This window comes from Alligator mississippiensis, chromosome 5, assembly GCF_030867095.1.
Source record: "Alligator mississippiensis isolate rAllMis1 chromosome 5, rAllMis1, whole genome shotgun sequence".
In the NCBI taxonomy this organism is placed as follows: Eukaryota; Metazoa; Chordata; order Crocodylia; family Alligatoridae; genus Alligator; species Alligator mississippiensis.
Window position 1 is genome coordinate 82610112 of NC_081828.1, and position 22422 is coordinate 82632533.

General features: G+C 41.3%; 1 protein-coding gene across 2 annotated transcripts in view; it reads right to left on the bottom strand.

The window, feature by feature from the left end:
• ERP44 (endoplasmic reticulum protein 44) overlaps positions 1–22422 on the bottom strand; it is a 130929-nt gene that overhangs the window by 23534 nt on the left and 84973 nt on the right. For both annotated transcript variants that reach the window (XM_014603015.3, XM_059728552.1), the window contains exons 5-8: positions 16160–16344; positions 13954–14069; positions 3566–3623; positions 1262–1378 (exon numbers count right to left, since the gene is read on the bottom strand). In XM_014603015.3, coding sequence (XP_014458501.1) covers positions 1262–1378; positions 3566–3623; positions 13954–14069; positions 16160–16344 — 476 coding nt within the window. The remainder of the gene's footprint in view (positions 1–1261; positions 1379–3565; positions 3624–13953; positions 14070–16159; positions 16345–22422) is intronic.

Sequence of the window (22422 nt, forward strand, 5' to 3'; positions counted from 1 at the left end):
CTAGAAAACCTGAGGCATATTTTGATACAAGCTTACAGTCATGAACCTTGGTTTCTAAGGGTCAGAATCTGATTTCACTGTGGGAAAAGTACACTAAAAATCTATCATGCACTTCTAAAAATGCTAATAACCTGGGATCTTTTTCATATTGAAATGCAAATGAAGAATTTAAACTACGCTTTAAGTTCCTCTGTCTGTTGTCTAGAATGTTACACTTAACATAGGCTATCAAAAAAGCATAGTTGTTGTCTTGTTCCTTCTTTCACCCCGTTCTAGATAATAAAAATAGTTGGCTATTTTGATGACGCACAAAAGATATGTACAGCGGAGGAAACCTAAAAAGCTTAATTGTGAGAATAAATGAGTGACTCTTCAGATGTAAAGAAATCAGGGAAAAGAAAAAACAGATCTTCAAAGCAACCCAGGGAAAGATGCTGCTTAATTTACTATTACAAAAGGGAAGAAAAAAATCTGATGCAAAGCAAGAATGTAAAGAAGGTCAAAACTAAAAGCAAGACTGACACGGAAAATAGTGCTGGATTCGCTTAATAGAATTCGTTTAATATATAATTCTATAGAATTTGTGTAATTTTTTTGTGAAATGTATCCACCTGTATTGAAGGTCAAACACTATTTTTAAAATATATTTTAAATATATATTTTTACTATATTAACAATATTAAACAAACGTTATATTTTTATTAAATGGAAAGCCAATCAACTATGTATTACAAGTAACTACAGTGTACGACTGATTTTCCTTTAAACTGAAATGAACATACGTGCCTAGTATTTTTCACTAGGAGTAGGAAACAAAATTTTCAAGGTCTCTTATCTTTTTTAAGATGGGTAAACACAGGGGTATAAATTTAAGTGACATGCCCAGAGCTGAAGTCCTATGCCTACAACCTTCTTTCATACACCTACACATCACATCATACATCTCCTGAATGCTGTCAACATGGGCCCCACACTTATTTATAATATCTATAACTTTACCACTAATCTGCTCCTAGTTTGCCCATTTTTTTTTTTTACCCAAGTCTGATCCAAGGGTTAGGAAATAAAGAAATGAAATGCTTTTTGCATGAAATAATGTTAACTGATATACGAAAGTTTCCAATACAGAAGGTTTACTAACAGGACGAAAATCAAATTTAGGGATGTGGGGGTGGTAGAGGAAAAGAAAGTTTGTTTTTGAAAGAAGAGACTGAAAGTTGCATGAAAAAGTAGAAAGGTAGAAGAAACAAAAAGTTCTCACCTCTCCATTCTCAAATGTAATTTCTCGAACAAGTGGCACACATTTGTCTTGTGTCCATGCATAAACCAAATCAAAATTGGTCAGAGAACCTAAGTATACCATATCTGGAGCATTTTCCTGTTTAAAAACAAATTTTGATCAGTCTTACTTTAAAATAATAATAAGATGAAGTACATTTTGCTAAAGTGGTGAAAGAGAACATGGCTGCAAGAAAGAACTGCAAACAATTAAGAGGTAAGATTATATAGATTTATGACCATAAGTCAAAACAGATTCCCCCCCACCCCCATCCTCCCATATACATACACATTCATTTTACAATTCAAAATAAGTCATTATAGTTCAATCAAAAAGGGTAAGCAGAAAAACTAATTTCTATTTCAAAAGTTAATTGGCTTGTAATAGTTAACTTGGTCTCTGAAAGACCAAGTGGTTAACTGCACACAGGTTAAGTGCCTAAAAATTGGTATTTATGAAAACTCATTAAAAAATTAAAAGGACAGCTCAAAACTGGCTTCTTAGAGGTGATTAAATTTGCATTGCCCAAGCAAGATGGTTAAAACTGTGAAATTGTCTTCTATATTTTGTCAATATTTGAATTCCAAAGAAAAGTATAAGGACTTCTGCTGAAAATCCTTGTGGTTGGTGCCAGGGAAGTAAAAAAAAAAAATTAAAGCTGAAGGAATGATTAGAGGGCTCTTTGATTCAAAATTAAATGACTTCAATCAAATCTACTGAAGTCTTGGAAAGCATCTCCCCCTTAAAAAAACAGAAGAACCATCCCTAACATACATCCTTTCCTTACATTTGTTAATTTGTTACTATTGCAGATTATAGCCAGAAGTCACTGTTAAGATTTTTCATGAAGGATTTTATTTATTTAAAGTTTCACATTTGGTGTGGTGGACTTTTTTGGCAAATAAATGTCATATATATTTCATTATTATGAATGGCAATATGATACAACTTTAGTGATGTGTTTTCAGAAGTGATCGTTTACTAAGCACTCAAAGTCATTGCTGCCAAGGTATGCACCCTGAGCAACAACAATGGTGGCAGGGGCTGGGTCAGCTGCAGCAGCCGCAGCCATTCCTGCACCCCATGCTGGGGCCCGAGCCCCCCACTTCTCATTATGCTACTGTAGACACCTATATGTAAAACACTGAACAGATGCAAGAAAAAAGGGAGGGAGGGAGGTAAACAATTTGTTTTGATAATAATAAAGATTTACTAAAGAACACATAGGCAAAGAAGTCTGCAATACAGTATCTCAAGATTTTGACAGGACATGAAGAAGAGAAATAGATTAAACACTTAACACACCCATCACTTTTCTAGGAAAAAAAGAAGCTACTATATTTACACAATTCTAAGATGACCCCTCCCCCCACCCTTAACATGGGGGGGGGCCTCGTCTTAGAATTGAGTACAACAGCAGTGGGGGTAAGGCAGCTGCTGTGGCTTGGGCTCCAGCCCCTACTTGTGGTCAGAGCTGTGGCCATAGCTGCTGCTTGCTCCCCACCTCCTTTGCACGGCATCATCTTCCCTTGCAGCCTCTTCCCCACTCCATCCCACCATGCAGCCTCTACTCCCCCAATTGCTCCTCACCCTCCCCACCCTTACCCTTGAGCTGTGCCAGCAAGCTCTGTCCACACTACAGCCTGAGGCACAGAGCACAGCCCCAGACTGGCCCCATAGCAGCAGAGCCATTGGCAACATGTAGGGAGTGCACGTGCAACCCCTGGAAGCAGCAGCCATCAAACGAAGTGCCACCAGAAGTGCACTTCAGGTTTCGCCACTGGCTCGGTGATCAGCTGCTGGGGGACACCCCCTCTCCCCAGTCAGCAATTGGTGGCTGGCAACACCCCTCCCCCCATTAGCGATCTGATGCCCCTCCCAGACTCAGGAGGCACCAGTCGCCCATGAGCAGAGCACAGCCTGTATAGCTGCTATGGGGCCAGGCTGAGGCTGTGCCCCATGCTGCAACATGGACAGAGCCTGTTGGTGCACAGCAACGGTGGTGCTAGTGGTGGGAGTGTGTTGAGGGTAACTCTGACAATTAACCCTGACTAGAAAGGCAAACTGAACCTGTGTGAGCTTAAAATAATGATTAAAAAATATAGTTAGATTTAAAGTCACTTCTTAGTCTCCCAGCCTCCATCCAAACTGCTACTGCACCTGCCCATGCATCTCCTAGACAAAAGTTAGCAATGAAAACTTGATATCCAACAACATATTACATGATTTAAAAACAAATCTCCATCGGATGGCATTTAAGACACAAAAATGAGATAATGAACTTACCCCTGGAGGCTTATAGATTACATTGTCCCCACTAAATCTCTCTGGTTTTGAAACAGTCCTAAAAAGCAATAAATATGTTTTAGTGCTGGAGAGTATAGAATGGCTTAGATCAAGAGTTTCAATGTTTTTGGGTAGAGTGCCAGAAATACCCACAACCTCAACTTGCAAGATGTTGGCATGCCAGGGGTGGATGGCAGGGGAGCTGCAGGGGGCCCAATTCTTGTTGTGGCAGCATAGCCTGGACTGCTTCCTTGCTGTCTGCCCCGAGGTGCATGTGCTTTTGCTTACCATGCTCTGGCACCTGTGCCAGCAGTTGCCTATCCCTGGCTTAGATAATATAAGCTGTAGTTCACTTGATTGAAGCTACTGTCTTCTCTCCCTCATTTCTAGGGTGCTGGCTTTTTTGTGATATTTCAGAATGAAAAAAATTGCTCTTTCAAGTAAGGTAAATGATGGCCCTACAGAGATCTGTTTGGTCTGCTGAAACTGGAGTGTGAAAATAACTATTAAAAGGACTTGGAATAAGCAGGTAGTTTCACATTACATGTGATACATGCTGGATATGCCAATTTGGGTATGGGTCAGGGAAAGGGAGGGGTTGGATAAAAGAAGGTCTGATAAGAGAGGCTGTAATGGATGGATCTTTTTCAGCTAATTATTTTGCATACCATTTAGAAGTGACATACAAAGAATTTTTAAGCACTTCCATTTTGCTTTTTGTAGATATACAAGACAGGCTAAACAGGAAAGAGAAACAAAAACAGGAGGTAGGAAGAAGGGAGGGACTACATTACTAAAACATTTTCTCCTTTTTTTTTTACATTAGAAATTCAATTTTGCCCATCTAAAAGCTCTATGGATGACTAGAAAATGGACAAAATTATAATTTCACAAGAGATTAGATTAAGGCCTGAGTAATGAATGGATGAAGAATTTCTAATCAAGAATGTTTAAGGAAAACTATCTACCCATCTAGCAGCCACTAAAGTTCTCTGGTGTACACACCTGCATTACTCGTGGATTTCTGACTCCTGGTGTACACAAACCCCTTGCAATTAGGTTATGAATTTTCAGAAATTTTTTCTTGAGACCATATGTGTACTTCAGATACCTTCATGCTCCAGTATCATAGTGCTAAAAAAAGCACTCAATCTCAGAGAGAAGCTACAAAAACTAACGTGCCAAGTTGTACTGCCAACTGAGTTAGAGCTGTCATCAACAAGGTACTCAGCACAACCAAGTGGCAGCTGGGAGTGCTATATTATGGTGGGAATACTCAGTCCTCTGAACTGGACCAAACGTTTCAGCTTCTCAGTTACCTCAGTCTCCTGCTACATTACATATTTTTGCTACACAAAAAGAGGATACTATACAACTTTAATGTGAAAATGAAGTCATAAGGCATATGGTGTTAACGCATTCGATGCTGAAAAAAACGGTAACAAAGGGCATAGACAAATGTAGACTTGAAATGACTTCAAAAGTGGGGAGAGAACTGCTGCTTAGAAGTGCATAGAAGCTGCTATGCCGAATTATTTGTCCATAAGCCTTTAGCAATGGAAGTGAAACTTCCCCAGCTTAAACTATACTTTATCCAGGGTTAAAAGTTGGAGCAGTTTGGCTATATTTAGCCAATGACCCCTATTCCAGTGGTGCTCAACCCCCAGCCTGTGGGACAGATCCTGCTCACAGAGTCATATCACCTGGCTTGCAGGCTTCCCACAGATCTGGCGGCAGAGGAATGGGGAGTCCCAGGTCTTGCGCACTGGATTAGGTACCTGATCCCAGCACAGAGCTGGGCAGGGGCTGCATTGGCCCTCAAGGTCAAGTCCCAGCACGTGGAGGCAATATCAGGTCCCATGGCAGCAGTGCTAGCCCACTAGGGCCCAATCCTGGCATGCAGAGGTTGGAGGGGGTGGTGTCGAATCCCAAGGGCTCAATCCAGGCATGTGGGGAAGGGAGGGGGTGGCGGGGGGGCTCTACCCAGCCAGCAGACTGGCCCTGTGCCACTCATCTGACCTGTAGGGCCAAAAGTTTGAGCACTGCTGTCTATTCACTGGCTGTACATTAGACGAAAGAAGTTAACACCTGTGCACCAGCTTTTCTGGGAAGTCCCCACATGGAACATCTCTGCTCATGACAATGGAAACAGTTTATACGGGCATTTCTCTATGGGAGAGACAGAGATATAGATAGTGTGCATCTGTGTGCACGTGTGTGCATCTCTCACTCAAACTAGAGGCCACACAGAGTGGTTCAGCAAGTGCTAAAAGTGTTGCCTCACCTTCAAAGTCCCTTCTGAAAAGGATTTATGTTTGTTGGGGATAAAGACCCTCCTCAAGATAATGCCATTTTTGCATGCCCGTCATTAACAGACAGTGCTGTTTCACAGGAAGGGCAACCCTCAACGCTGAGCTACTTAGGCATCAGACATCCCTAAGACCCATTACAGGGAGGAACTTCCTACCAAAAGATAAAAGCAAAACAAAGAAAAAGTCCCTAAAAGTGCCAGTAACCAGGGTAAATATACTGTTATATACAAATAGCCACAAAAAAACCTTAATATGAGTGTACCAAGACAAAATGCTGGGAAGCTGACTCAGCCACAGGTGAGACAGGCAATTAGGCCTGCATTGTCATTTAAACACAAGGAATAAAAGGGCACCGACAGAAGCTACTGGCTAAATGATAGTGATTCTGAACACCAAGGGTGCACATGCACTGAGACTGGCAAACAGACAACAAGCTCTCAAAAACAACTCTCTTCAGTGTTAACACCTACTTGCAGTATTTTAGGGCACATCTACACATGCAGTTTAATGATCATTATCTTAATGCGCATTAAGACATCACTAAAAAGTGCTTTTTAGCTAATGGGCATTAAAATAGGCTAATGTCCCTTTTATGAGTACTTCACAATAAAGGGCACCTATACACATGATGGAGCTCTGCTCTGACGCATGCTAATTAGCACACATCAGAGCAGACTCAATTAATCAAGTCTGCTGCGAGTCTGTTGGTGCATGCCAATTACCGCGCTCCAGCAGGCTCCGTGTCATGTGTATTCAGCATCCCCATGTTTCAAAATGGTGGCAGGGGCATTAACTAAAGCTTGTTGAATGAGCTTTAAAATGTCCCCGCTGCTATTTTGAAGCACAGGATGCTGAATACACATGGTGCTGTGGGCATTTTAATTAGAACAGCTCTCAGAGCTGTTCTAATTAAAACATGTCCCCCACCTCCACCCCAGAGCATGTGTATAGATGCCCTTAGTTAGCACTTTTAAAGAAATGTTGCCCATTTAGGTAAGGTCTGAGAGCTTAAAGAGAACAGGTGTGATTCGTAAGGTGCACTGCACCCATGAAAGGCAAAACACAACTTGAAACTTGACTTACTATTTTTATGGGGAATGGAGAGAAAGGGAGGGCCTTTCTCCACCCCTTCCCCTTAATTACCCCCACTGTCTCCTGCAACTTTGGATATCCTTCAGCTCAACTGCCATAAGGAGTCCTGGAAATTCCTAGTTTGCTTATGTAGAATTAAAGTATCACTGCTACAACTCATTGAGACATTTAAAAGACAAATGTAGTGTACAGGCAGTGAGCAAAAACCACAATAACTTAACAAGACAAATTCTAACTTGCAAGCCTAATCTGACATTTCCCTGTCACTGACTTTAATGAGCAGCCTTTAATGAGCAAACAAGACCCTTAATTATTTAAGCATAGCTCATACTGGAAAGGTAGATCCCTAGAGTAAACAATTATCATTACATTAAAAAAAAAATCTAGTCTTTATGATTTATATAATTGATTACTAGCAAAACTCCTTTCCTGTTTAGTTTTTTCAATTAAAAATATATAAATCTGATATAAAAGGATCTTTCTCAATACCCTGTTCTTTTACATAATTACCACCAGGATAGTGACACTTTTTCCACAACTAGTTATATAAAATACTAGCTAACCCAAGGAGGCAGAGAGACCACTGGACCTCATGGTAGCTGCATTTTGGCAGTCGAGGCGAGAAAATTCCTCAAAGTCCTGAACACATCACACTACAGGCACATATAAATCACAGCTCTTGAGCCTGCATACTTTTTCCTTTAGATGTACTAACATAGAACCATAGAAAATTAAGGCTGAAAGGGACCTCAGGAGGTCATCTAGACCAACCCTCCGGTCAAAGCAGGACCACCCCCAACTAGATCATCCAAGCCAAGGCTTTGTCTAGCCTGGTTTTGAAAACCTCCAAGGATGGAGATTCTAAACCTGCTCTGGGTAACCTGTTCCAGTGTTTTACTACCCCCCTTTTAGTGAGAAAGTTTTTCCTAATATCTAACCTAAACTTCCCTTGCTACAACTCGAGACCACTGTTCCTTGTTCTGTCATCTGCCACCACTGAGAACAGTTTAACTCCATCCTCTTTGGAACCAGCCTTCAGGTAGTTGAAGGCTGCTATTAAATCCCACCTCAGTCTCCTCTCCTCCAGACTAAATAAGCTCAATTCCCTTAGCCACTCCTCAAAAGTCATGAGCCCCCAGCCCCCTAACCATTTTCACTGCCCTCCACTGGACTCTCTCCAATTTGTCCACATCACAGATTTGTCCCATCTGTAGTGGGGGGCCTAAAACTGGACACAGTGTCCAGTTTTAGGCCTCACCAGTGCTGAACAGAGGGGAATAATCACTTCGCTAGATCTGCTGGCAATGCTTCTACTAATGCAGCCCAGTATGCCTTTAGCCTTCTTCACAACAATGGCACACTTCACAATGTGGTATGCTTTAGTCCCTCTCCTTATGCTTTGCACCAGGGGGGAGAAAAAGGTAGTAAATGCTTCCTGGCTCTCACTATTCCTCAATAAGAGTCATCAGGTGTTCAAAACTCTGAGGAAAAGGGAAGGGAAGGACAGACTGACAATGTGCACATCTTGAGGAACTCCTGTTATTACCATATAACTTCTAGTTCTCCTTTGAAGGATTGCCCATATGTGCATCATCACTGTGAGCAACTCCAAAACAGTGTCCCCATATCTGAGTGGGTCTTGATGTCTCTAGATGAACCACAACTGAAGACCATCTCTACCACCACCTTGAAGGCTTCTGCAATCATGTAATATTTGGTGAAGGTGTGAAGACAGTTCCAAGTAGCTACCTTGCAGGTATCAGTTATAGAGATGTACAGTCTGTGCATTTATTGTGATGCCAGAGGAGATGTTTTGACACATTTTGTATTTTTTCTTTAGGCACAGTCTTATCCTGCTTGGAATTTGTTGATCATCCATGAGTTTGCTTCTGATAAGGAGTTTGTTTTAACATCAAAGTTGGGTAGTTGGGGAGATTTTTTTGCATAATGTGATCTTCCTTCAAGTACAGTATGTAGTTGTTTAATGATCTTACAGATGCCAGTGTAAAATAGTATGCGACAACCAGGGGCATACAACCAGCAAAGGGTTTTCTTGTATTGTAATAGGTTTCTGGAAGATATTCAGATGTCTTGTTCAAAGATGTGGTCTATTTGTCTGCTAGAGTGTCCCAGTTGATGGAAAGCAGTTTTTAGTTTGGTGAGGTGTGTCATGGGTATTCTTCTTAGAGGAGATGTGATGGTATCTGAGGGCCTGACTATAAAGAGATTAATTCTTTCTTGGCAGGTTTGGAATACTTACCAGTTGTATGGATATGTGTGCATTACAGTCTGTATACGTTTTGTATGCAGTTATTTGTAGGGTGCCATTTTGAATGTGGATTGTGTTATCTGGCAAGTTGATGTTAGTGTAAGCATACTTCCAAGAGGATTTAATAAAAGGGCAGTGGTTACTGAAGTTGTGGTAGAAATTGAGAAGTGAAGCCCACTGTTCAATCCAGATGGTAAAAACGTTATCCATGTATCATAGATATAATACAGGTCTGACAGTTCATTTTTGTAATCTTCAAGGTGATTCATGGAGATCCTGGCATACTGGAGAGCCATCCTTGTGCCCAGTGCCATGCCCATGGTTTAGTGGAAGTGTCAGCCACTGAAGGTAAAAATTGTTCTGGATGAGGATGAAATGAAGTAGTTATGTAAAATGTTGTGGTTGGAAAACTGTCATCTGTGGCTTTGGATGCATTTCAGGCAGGCTGTGATAACTTTATAGCAAGGGATGCTAGTACATGGGTTAGTAACATCTGTGGTGGCAAGTATGACTTTATCAGGGAGATAATGTCTGGGATTTTGCTGAGGAAGTCTGTTGCTACTTGTTCAAAACATGCGCTTTGAGTGTCAACCAGTTGGAAGATCATTTCTACGATCCCTGATGATTCTTGAGCGAGGATACAGCAGTTGGATACAATGAGGCTGCAGGGTTCAGTCCAACACTACTACAGGTGAGAAAATGTCAAACCTCAACCAGAGAAAGGTAGGCTGAGATAGTAGCTTGGACTTTGACCAAGCTGATGAACAAGTCCAAATGCTCCAGAACAGACTCTAGAATGGCTGAAATGTTCCTTTTCTGATAGTCTTGAAAATCTGAACTAGTTAACCAGGTAAGGGGCAAGGGGGCACTGGTACACATAGGAAGTAAAAGAGGAAAACAGAGTGCGGCCTAATGACTCATCAATTAAACTATTAGCTGCTCATTTGCAGGTGCTTCCTCCCTCCCACCCAGCATGGGGCTTCACCAAGCCTGTGTTGTCTGGTTGGGCTTGCCCTACTACGCCCTCCACCGTCCCCCACCCCAAAGGGCCCCAGAAGCAGCTCCTAGCAGTAGCTATGTCCAAACTGCTGTGTTATCAGTTAACCATTTAACCAATATAATTAGTGGAGGTTAAACAGATAATTTTTTTAGTGTATTTACATCCATCCCTAATGACCATGTTGGCCTGGTCTCATCTCCTTACAGGACCAGAGGTATTGGCAAGGAAGACATTCAGGAAGATTCTTGACCACAAAATAAGGCAGCATTGGATAGGGAAGCCTGGACAGAAACCTCCCTTGGAGCTTCAATAAATGGAGCTTCGTATTAATCTCTGATGTAAAAATCTATTGGGTTTGTTTTAGATGTTCACCAAAATGAAGTGAAACAGATCACCTAGTTTTCCTGCGAGAAAAAACACAGGAAATCTCCATTTACAAACTACAGAAATCTGCATTTTTCCATGACCTACTGAAAAGCATGGCAATATCCTTTAGCAAGTGGTGCTACTTCTGCTCTTTTATTTTTGCTGTGGTTTTGGCCTCTCAGTCAATCAGCAGCACAACCCCTGCCCCCTCCCCCCCGGCTGATAATGTTCCTGATCCACCATAAATCAGAGGTATTTCCAATTGGAAAGTATGTTCTGCTATATGAAAAAGAAGCATCTTGAAGGTTGAGAGATGCTAAACAATCCTAAACCACATTGTTAAATATTCTGCCTGCCATCAGATGGAAGGGGGATGTAAATGGCATGACAAAATGTTATGTCATATTATTGAAACTTTGGTAACTCTGAGAGACTCTGAAGGCAGTAAGGTATCTGGTGGAAGTGGGGTGGAAGAGGAGGAAACAGCAGCAACTGACAGGCACGCCTCAAGGCAGCAGACATCTAGTGTTTATGGCTTCTTTTTGGAGCAGGAAAATACATTCCTAGAGACTGAAAAGGAAATATCTCTGGAAACTTTCACACTCCAGTGGACCCATAGCACCAAGCCACATAGACCAGAGGTGCTCAACCTCTGGTCTGCTGCACTCAGTCATCCAGCCTGTGAGGTTCCCCATGGGTTCAGAAAGGCTCCTGCCTGCCTGTCAAAGATGACAAGAGCCAGGGGCAGTAGGACCCCGCCCCACCCCCAGCCATTTCCCAGCTTTTGTGCCCATGCACTGCTCCAGCACCATGTTGTTCCTGGTTGCATCGCTGGACAGGAGCACAGGGTCTGCACTGATACTCTGGGGGGGGAGAGTGAGTGAGTGAGTGAGTGAGTGAGTGAGTGAGTGAGTGGCAAGTCCCCGGTGCACATCCTGCCATACACATGCACCCACACCACCCTCGCACTGCCATACACACAGACCCCTGGATCCATACCCCCTCACACACTCCAGCCACCCTCCCCCCAACACACAACTCCCACAAACCCCATACCTATCCACACCCCACATATGCTCCCTCACCCCACACCCACTGCCACATACCCACAGCCCCCCACAAACCTAAACCCCCCAGAATATACAAGAGTAAGACTTTACTTTAAGCTATTATATACAATCACCTCTATGTGCACTACACAAACAAATGTAAACCAGGACAAAGATATTTTTAAAAAATCAAATTAATGGATGTTTTAGAATATAATGTAGTATTTTTCTAGTTTCAAGATGGCAAAACCCCTTGCTGAAAGAAGAACTTCTGGGGGCAAGGGGAGAGACTTCTGGTGGCAAAGGTCAGGGGGTGGGACTTCCAGTCACAAGACTGACCTGGGGCCAGGGAAACCTGTCAAGGGGCAGGGATACCCACGCAGCCCTCGACAGCTTGCCAGAACTTGGTAAGTAGCCCTCCACCTGAAATAATTGCCTGCCCCTGGGTTAGTGGGAAAGAAAGGTCAATGGGTATTGGTCTTTCAAAGAATCATCCATGGTAGAAACCTTATAAACCACAGCTCAGAGATTGATCCTGTGCTTTAGCTGACAAAGTAAAATTCATGCAGAGCAGAACAGGTATTAAAGCAGTTTTTGGATTCTTCAGTGGAGAGAAATAGGAATAAAAAAGATCAGCTATGCAGAATCTTGCCTCTCCTCTGCAACCCCCTTTTCAGCAGAAAGACAGACTGTTTTTACCTAGTGTTATTTATGCATAGGATTTTCAGCGCGTTCTATAGTGCTGTTTTTATGTTAAAAACATGTTAGAAAATGCCAGGCCCAGGACTATAATTAAGTTGCCTTAACTCTCTCTCTCTCTCTTTTTTTTTTTTAAACAGTAAGCATCTATGTAAATAAGCACATTCTAATTGTTTAATGAATTATTACTGACCGCTGATAACCAGAGCTAAAAACTGTGCATCTTATTACGCCATTAGGCAGGAATCTTTCAGGGAACAAAAAGGCAATTTAACTCTGAGGCTTTCAATGGGGATAAGGCCCTTAACTTCCTGCATCTAAAATAAACACTTGGGTGAGATATTTAAAGCTCTTCTGTAGCGTATCCATGCATATTTTGTCAAGACAGGAACTGTTTTGTGGGGGAAGAACTATTAATTGCAAACGGACAAACAATACTTCTATAACAGGAAAAAAAAATTGTTACTCATTTGTTTACGCAAACACGAGCCTGGGGTCTTTTGCAAAAGTAGAGTTTGCAGCAAGACATTTTGCTTTTTAGGAAATTTTGTGCGCCACTGAAAATGTCTTTTGCAAACAAATGCCATTTGAAAACAAGCTGATTCTTTAGTCCTGCCTGCATTTATAATGAAAATGAATAAATCAAGAAAGGTATTTAAACATGGATCTTACTAACAACAGGTTTCAGTGTGTGTTGAGGTAGAAGAATGCATTATTAATGAGTGAGTAGAGAAGACACTGCTACTCCAATGCTCCTATCAATTGTGCCTATAATGTTCTAATAAACCTGGATTTGGGAATTTTATAGCTATTAGTATGGTTTGCAGGTGAGAAATTGAACAGCTAATTTTTTCTGCCAGCACAGATTAGCTACTGAATTTTTAAACAAACAGGTTATTGGTAAGAGATTGGTATAAAGGACTGATTGAATACACCTGAAAAATTACAAGGAGTTCAAGTATCTACTAAAGAAAATCCACCTGTCAGTTATTTTTAAAATGTAACTGTTAGGAAAGCTTTAGCTAACAGTACCAATGTCACTCTGGGCTATAAAAAAAAGTGACACACTAACTGATGAAGCAATAGTAAAAAAAAAAAAAAAAAAAAAATGCACTCTGAACAAAATTACATTTCACTAGATGGACTAAGATAGACTAAGACTAGGAGGAGTCATTGAGCAAAATTCATGTTTTGTTTGTTCTCGTAGACCAGGGCTGTCCACAGTCCCCTCTTCCCTCAAGCCTCCTGGCCATGGGCTCCTTCAGCTATGTGGACTGTGTTGCACTGCTCTAGGGGTGTGGGCAGGAAGTAGAAGCTCGAGGAGAGAAGGGGAACCCAAGATCCTAACAGCAATGCCTAGAGTGATGAGGGAAGCAGTGCCCAGAGGGGGACCGTGGGTTAACTTGTTGGGGGCCATTAGTTGGGCAGCCCTGTTCTAGGCTATCAACAAAAAGAGACCTGCTATTAGACTCCAATCCTTCATAGTTTGATTTCTTTAACATGCCAAAATTTCTCTCCAAAACATTTTCTGAAATTTATGAGCAACTTGTTTTCAGTATCAATGAATTCATGCAATTGATGTATTTTAGAAAGAAACGTACCCAAATGCAGAGAGGAAGACGCAATCATCATGCAAAATATTTGATACTCTTTCAAAGGTTCTATAGTTATTAGAGTCCTTCTGTTCAAAATATCCAATGATATTTCTTTTACTGCGCTGTAAAATAAAAGCAGGCAATTATAGATTCTTGCAAATCAAAAGTTATTACTCCCTTCAGGAAGTGTTACAGACAGAAAAAGTTTTCACTTTCCTCCCTTAATCAAAAACATAGTTAATGGCTGTCAACAATCTGTCTCCAAATGTGGTATAACCATACAACAATGCAGGATTTCCTACTAGAATTGTTACAGAATATATTCTTTCAAAGAAAGTTTATGAATTTCTCGGCCTATTCAGGATGACCAGCATGAATTAAAAAATAAAATTATTTCCAAGATGTCTGATTAAACTTAAATTCTATATGGTTCAAATGTAAAATTGAATTCTGACATTCCCCTCAAATACTGGAAAAAAAAAAGTTACTTGCCAGTAAGTAGAGTACTTTGTGATGTGGTGTCCACATACATGTTCTGACTTGAGGATGTCTTACTTTGCCTAGAGACATTTTTGCCTTTGCGGTATCTCTAGAAGGAGCCCTAATCTCAATGCTTCTCATGCCCTCGTGATGAGCAAATGGGAAGGGTGCACTCCCTGCTCATGAGTTCATCTCAACTGCAAATTCCTATATATTACTCTTGATTCTGAGCAAGAGGACAAAGAGGATGGGATGGGAATTTGTATGTGGATAACACATCATAGAGAGCTCCACTTATTGTGTTTCCCCCATCCACAAGCATGTTATCATGGGTGGGTCATTCCAAAACAGTGCCTGCATACGTGGAAATGGGTCTTTGAGTCCCTTGAGACAAACAGCAATTACAGGACTGCTACACCAAGTGCAGCATCAGCTCTTGATGCTTCCACAACAGCATAACACTTTGTAAAGGTATAGATTGAGCTCCACATGTTACCTATAGAAACATTATGGAGCAACACCACAGAAATAGCATGGGCTCCGATGGAATGTGCCCATATCACAGGTAATGGATGGCACCTTAGCAGTCTCATAACAATTTTATACAGCCCAACTGTTGGGTCAACGTTGTGCCCTTAGATCTTTGCTATGAAAACAAGGAGCTGTGGAAACTTTCTAAATGGGCTGGTTCCATGAAGATAATAGGCCAAAGTACTTTTAACACCCAGCAAATACAGTAAAGAAAATGACAAACATTATCTGCTGCCACAAATGAAAGTCAGTAACAAATCCAGACTAGTCTTCAAGGATACCTTTCAGGGACAAAGGTGGTATGGCTGGGGCAGGGTGAGGGTGGGAGGAAGAGTTACTACCAGGTGGGATTACATTTCACTCATTCTTTGTACCAATGTAATCACTACCAGGAAGGCTGTTTCACAGAATCACAGAAAATTAGGGTTGGAAGGGACCTCAGGAAGTCATCAAGCCCAATCCTCTGCTCAAAGCAGGACCATCCCCAACTCGATCATCCCAACCAAAGCTTTGTCTAGGTGGGTTTTGAAAACCTCCAAGAATGGAGTTTCACCATGGAAGGGGTGGTCTTCCAGTCTTGGCTTTGCCTCATGTGCAGCCTAGACCAGGAGCCCCATCACTTGCAGAGTGTCTCGGTCTCGGCTGGGTACGTAGCACAGCTGGGGTCAAGAGCCCTGTGGGGCCCAGGGGGTTCACACACCCTTAAGCCTTGGGGATCACAGCAGCCGCAATCCCCAGGGCTCAGACATTTCATGCTGGACATAGTGCACCTCTGCAGCTGGGGCCCTGTCAGGTGATGGGGCTCCCAGTCACAGGGGAGACCTCGCTACACATGCTAACTGAAGTTCAATAGCAGCCAGCTATAAAGTTAGTACCCTTTTTAAGGTCTAACTTTATGGCTGGTTGGAGCTTTTTGTCGTAGTATAGTTACTTTGCCTGTGTAGCTACTCTTAAGGTAATTGTGCTATTAACCAGTTAATTGTGTGATGCGTGCAATGTGTAGAGGGGGCCTAAATGAGACACACCCATAAGTGACAATGTATGTGGAGAGTTACTTGAAGTTACTCTGAACTTTGATAATATGAAAGCTGACTATATTTTTCTGAATAGAAAAAAAAAAAATCAATGCATCAAATTGATTTGTCTCAATTTACAGAGCCAAAATACACCGATGTCATAGAAAGGAAATCAAGAGACTTACGTCAACAGAGTGAATTTCTTCCAAATCTTGGACTTCTCGAATAGGATTGCTTTTCTGTTGTCTTATATAATCTGCTATTGCAGTCACTGATCTCTGGCCTCTATACTCTCTCTTCATCATCATTCCATTTCGAAACAGCTTTAGGGTTGGATATTTGCTTATTCTGTATCTTTGAGCTATATCCGCTAATATAGAAATTAAGAAAAAAACAGTTATATAAATACAGAAATGTACTGTCTGTTAATACTTATCAACATGTATATATACTAAGGCAGGGACACTGAAGCAATGGCCCTTCCACTTCCATCTTTAAACAAGAACCAGAGGTAAAAAAGTACTGCAAGAATAGAGATATGGAGAGTAGCTGTCCTATTTATATTTAAGAAATGTAATTTGTATGGTCATCAACATGAAGTAAAATCATAACAATCAAAATTTGCCATAATTCTAGAACTAGAGGCAATGAGTTAGTCCCATGTATTTGGTGCCTTTTACATGCTTTTAGACACAAATTCTACACCTAAATAATGCAGCCAGAATTCAGATGACGCACGTTTCCTCATAGCTAAAGCCAAGCTCATATGTGAGCTCAGAACATTCTAAAAATTTCATAATTATGATCACATAAGTTTGCACAAAAACCTCATAAGCACCACATGGAGATATTACTCTACACATTTTTCAGAAGGTTACAGTATTTGGAGATGCATATAAGGCACTTAGCAAATAACTTAATTTCTTCTACCTGCTGAATTTATCAAAAATATTAAACAATACAGGTTTCCCTCACTTTATGCGGGTTCTGTAGGTGTGAATTTGCTCTTATGCAATGACGCTTTTTATACCAAAAATTCATTATATGCAAGGTAAATTCACTCTTATGCAATCGGTGTGGTGGAAGCCCGCAATCAGCTGCTTTGTGCAGCGCATTGTGGGAGTGATACACACCAAAATATAGTTTCCTGCGTGGATCTCATTGTCTGTGACACGTAGTTGCCATCCCCATTATGGCTTCCAAACATCCTTCTAGCTTATCTCTAACTGTCTGCTGTTGGTGAGTATCAAAATTGTCTTGTAAAAGTAGTAGAAATGGGTCTGGGGGTCAGTACAGTCGAGGTCTTGGAACGTATCCCTATTTGTTACATTGTAAAGTGGGTTTCCTTTATGCAAATTCAAGTTACGTGCTGCTTTCCAGGAATGCATGTACTGCATAAAGCAAGGGACACCTGTTGTCTCATTACTTGTTTACTATTTAACCAGTGATCTTTATTTAAAATTGACCAGTGCAGACCTCTGCGCCTGTACAGACACCTGCAAAAGTCAATCACATTTGCTACTAGATCCATGTGTGTGGATGAAAACTTTAAAATATCACACACACACCAGGTACTCTAATTTGTTTAAATGTTCACATCAATTTAGGGGTCAGCAATGTTTTTGGGCAGAGTGCCAAAAACACCTGCAACCTTGACTTGTAAGATGTTGGTGTGCCAGGGGTGGATGGCAGGGGAGCTGCGAGGGGTCCGATCCTTCTTGTGGCAGCACAACCCTGGCCCCTTCCCCATCGTCTGCCCCAAGGCACATGTGCCAAGCAAAATGCCTTCATGTGCCATGCTCTGGCAGTGCTGGGGGATGCTTACCTCTGCACTAACCTATATTAAAACTGCCTCATATAAATTGAAAATTAGAAAACATTAAAAAAAAATCCTAAAATATCAATTGGCTGTTTGCTAAAGCCTGCATAGCCCAAAGAGAAAATCATTTTCAAAGAAGAGCATAGGTGTTAAGTAGAAGAATTCTCAGGCATAGTGAAACCTAAGAACTCTCCTCCTCTGATATTCAAAGATCTCTTTCCCTATCCTAATTTATTCTAATATTTTGTATTTTGTTGTTGTTTTCATTAAGGCAACTACAGTGGAAGGATAACACAGCTGTAAAATTGGAGAAAAGGGAGCTTAGTGACAGAGAGGAGAAAGCTGAAGCTTACCTTGAACTTCAATAATTTAGGTGTAATTTACTTATCAGTTTACAAATTGCTAGCAACTCACAACCTATTATACAAAACAAAAATTAAGAGCTATTTTATTGTACATTTGGAAAAATTGAAAACGAGATAAAAATGTTTAGAAATGGAAAAACCTTGGGTTTATGATTGGAAGGAAGAAATGACACCCAAAGCCTGTAAACAGACATCTCATCTAAAGCAGTACTGACTGTTCTAGGTTTTGACCCGTATCAAAGCAAGAGTGACAGGCTTTTATACAGGTAGTTCTTCCAAGCTGTATTGCTGCTCTTCTGCTAGCATGTGGCCAGCGATAGGCTTGTCCCTAGAATGACTAGCAATTAACGTGAATGACCCACAATTAACTTAGATGCACACAGTGATGGGGGTGAGGGGAGAGGAGAGTGTGCAAGATAGTAGACCAACACTTCATAGGTACTTAAACCAGGACAATGGGTATGTCTGTACAGGGAATCAAACCAGTATTTATTTGGGTTCAGTTCAGATTGAGATGTACTCAATTGGTTTGGGATAAAAGGAGTTCATCCAAGTACTGGTTTAAGCCACCAAATAAAGAAAGTGGTTTGGTTACCAATTCACAACAGTTCAAATTTCTTTCATGCATAGCATAGAAATAATTTACTAATTTCAGAATAAAAATAGGCTTTTAAAATAGAAACTTTTAAAAATTTGTAATACTAATTTAAAGTTTATACAAGTAATGTTCTTTTTTAACTTGATCTCACTTGACTTCAGCTTTACATGGCTTTGGCAAGTATTTGTGTCGTCCAAACAATTCCTTTTTCATGAACAATTTGTTTGAGTGGACTAAAATAACATATACTAATATCTGCTGTGTCATATTGAACCTCTGTCCTGACTGAATAAATTTGAGGCCTGAAAATGTTCTTTCAGCACTCACTTATATTGCTGGAACTGCCATTTCAGTTGTTGCCAGTTAATACAGCTCAGGCTTGGCATTTTTTTTTTTGTGTGTGTTCCCAGTATTTTTAATGTCTTCCTTTCTACTGAGATATGGTTCAAGCTGCAAATGACTCAAGATACGGCCCTATCTTTTGAAGGGCTTTCTTTTGTTTAGATCTCTCTCTCTTGAGAGATTTCATGAGCTTTAAGAAAAGAGCCCAATTCAGCATCTGATCTTTTGCTTCCAGACACGTGGGCCTTTGATTCTATAATATCATTGACTTCAATGTCTTCTGAATGAAGAATTTCCCATTTTTTGTGCCTGTATTGGTTAAATGAAACATTGCCTTGACTTTTTCTTCTTCTGACAGAAGGATTTGATATCTGGGATCAAGGTACATACACAACTTGACCAGGAGTTTGCCAGGGAATTGGCTGAGGCCACATACTCCCGGTCTATGGTTCTCATGGGAGACTTCAACTACCCAGACATCTCGTGGGTAGTCTGCTACTCATTTTTTTTTTTTTCCTCATTTTTTCCTGGAAGCCAGTAAGGGCTGAGCTAAAGTGGATGAGGGTTTTCTGTTTCCAGTTGGCAGTTTAACCAAGCACCATAAAAGTCACCCCAGTTGTCTTCCTGTTTACTTTAGCAGGTTTTAGTGCAATTGTTACACCTTCAATGGCACTCCATTCTGCTTCTGCAAGATGAAGCTCATGGTGAGGTGGCTATGTCCTGACAAATTCCTGAGCCCCAAGTCCCTCTCAAAACTCTCTCAAGCATGTCGTAAGTAGAATGCTATTTAGGAGGACAATTTATGATCACGTATTTTGACTTCAATTCCTCATTATTACCAATAATGTTGGACGTTTCCAATTTTTACACACACAACAACTTTATGAATTATGTTGGAGATTGTACATTCCTTCAGTGAATCTTCAACTGCAAGCTGCAGTGTACAGGCAGAACAGTAAACTCCTCTCTGTATTACACCAGTAGCCTCAGCAAATATTTTAAGGATGAAGTTACACTTAAAAAATCCTAAGTGGTGTTAAAAGTTAAAATGTCCTGTGAGCGGTCACATATTAAGGGTTTCATACCATTTCTTGACTGTATTGCTCTGACTTGCCACCAGAGGGTAGGGGAGCAAATCAAGGCCCCGCAGTAAGGGAAGGATTGGGGCAGGGGCTGGTCATGTGACAGAACCACTGGAGGCTTGTCCAGGGGCACAGGGGGGCGCAGCTCCCCGCCCCTGCATGCACCCTGCATGGGAGAGGCATGGGGGGCATGTGCCACCTGGATTTGTGAGTGGGGTGGAGGTGGGCTGTGCTTCTGCGCCCTGCTGCCTTTGCCCTGGGAGTCATGTGCTGCCCGTGCCGCACATCCCCTGCCTGCCTGGCAACAGAAGGCACAATACGGCATTGCACAGCTCCTGGGACAAAGGCAGCAGGGCGCAGAGCCCCAGCCTGCAGCAGGCAGCCCACCTCTGTCCCATGCACAAATCCAGGGGATGCGTGCCACCCGTGGCTCTGTGGGTGCGCACAGTGGTGGGGAGCTGCACATCCCCCTCCCCTCAGCTGTTGCATGATCCACCCTGGCCCCAGGGCCCCATTTACCCCACCCTGTGCCCCATCTCCTTCCCTCAGTGGGGGCCTCAATCTGCCCCCCCCTCCCTTCCCTCTCCTCTTGCCCCTTCCCCTCCACAGACTCACCTGCTGGGCACTGCTCTACACACGCCAGAATAAAAAATCCTGAGATTTTAGAGCTCTATCGTGAGTCACACTTCATTTTACTTAGAAATCGCGACTCATGATAATTTCGTAAGAGTTGACATTGCTGGATTAAAAACGAGTGTCCACTAATAGAAAAAACAGTAGTATTTACAGCTACTCACAAACATTTAACTTAATTGACTGTTGATAATATAGACTAAGGAACCACAAAAAGAAGGGCAAAAACATGATAGAAATAGCTAGCTTCGAAAAAATACTGAGGATTCAATATAGAAATGTGAGGCATGCCTTCCTGGTAGCTCTCTCATGTGCATGTGTTATTTTATTTGTTTGTGTCATAATAAACCAGTAGGTTTGATATAGTTTTAAAAAAATCTTTGTGTCATTTTAGTAAAGTCTGAACCTTTATTTTAACTGGTAACCCATTTTTTTTTCAGTTCAATTCCAGTTCAGGTTCAGTAGAACACGACAAATTATGGTTCAGTTTTGCTTCGGGTTCAAGTCAAGACACCGTTTTAAACTGGTTCTTTGGTTCTGGTTTGGTTTTGGTTCAATACCGGTCTGTAAGATATGGGGACAAAAAGCTCTCTCCTGAGAGAAGTAGCGCAAACTCTGTAAACAGCCAAAGAGCACACAGAAACTTTAACAGAAGGACAAAATTGCATACGTTGTAGAAAAGCTGAATTATACATTAAAAAATTTTTAAAGAGATTTCAAGAAATCGTGCTCTTGAACAACTATTACCCATTCAAGTGGTGCACTTTTTCAGTATCTAAAGTCCCTTATCATGAAGACTGCACCAACAGCCTATGAAGAGACATCTCATCGGCAGTACTACCCATCACAGTGGGGCATCCAAACTGTTTGCTGAAAGTATTGTTTTGACCAGCCTGGTGGGCCTTTCTGGTGGTGTCACAGATTTTTACAAAAACTCCCAATGTTCTACAGGGCTCTTATAGCCACAAGCTCTTTCAGCAGTGCATTACACAACATGTTTATATCTGTCACATTTATTACGTCTTCCTTTTGTCAGGAGACTTGTCTCTGACACATAACATGTTATTTCTTGTTGTGGGGTGGAAAGAACCATCCTATGTTTCAGAGTCTCACTGTGTAGACTTACAGGGGGCAGTGAATCACTAAAAGATGAATTCGTGGCTCCCTAACTAGTTTTATATTACATATTGTGCCATCTGCGCTTAGAAAAAAATTAAATGGAACCCAAACACTGATCAGGGGTTTCCACTGTGCCTGGAAATGGGGAGCCATGGATCTGAAAAAAGCCAGCAGACTGTTGCCTTTCCAAACAAGTCTTCTATTTATCTGAATTATCATTTTTGTTACAGTTACAATTCTGATTTCTTAATTTTGAATGGCCACAAAAAAAATCCTACCAAAAAACTGCAAATCAAAACAAGAAATGCCCTTCATAACAGAAAACTTAGCGAGGCCAGTGCTACATATAGAAGGAATAAATTTGCTCCATTACATTATCAAAGTCTCAGTTCATATCTGTAGAGGTAACCATATTTACTCTGTTAAACACGAAATGTTTGCCTACACTCATTTGAAGCGTATAATTTCCAAGAAAGTGAACTGTGTAGGA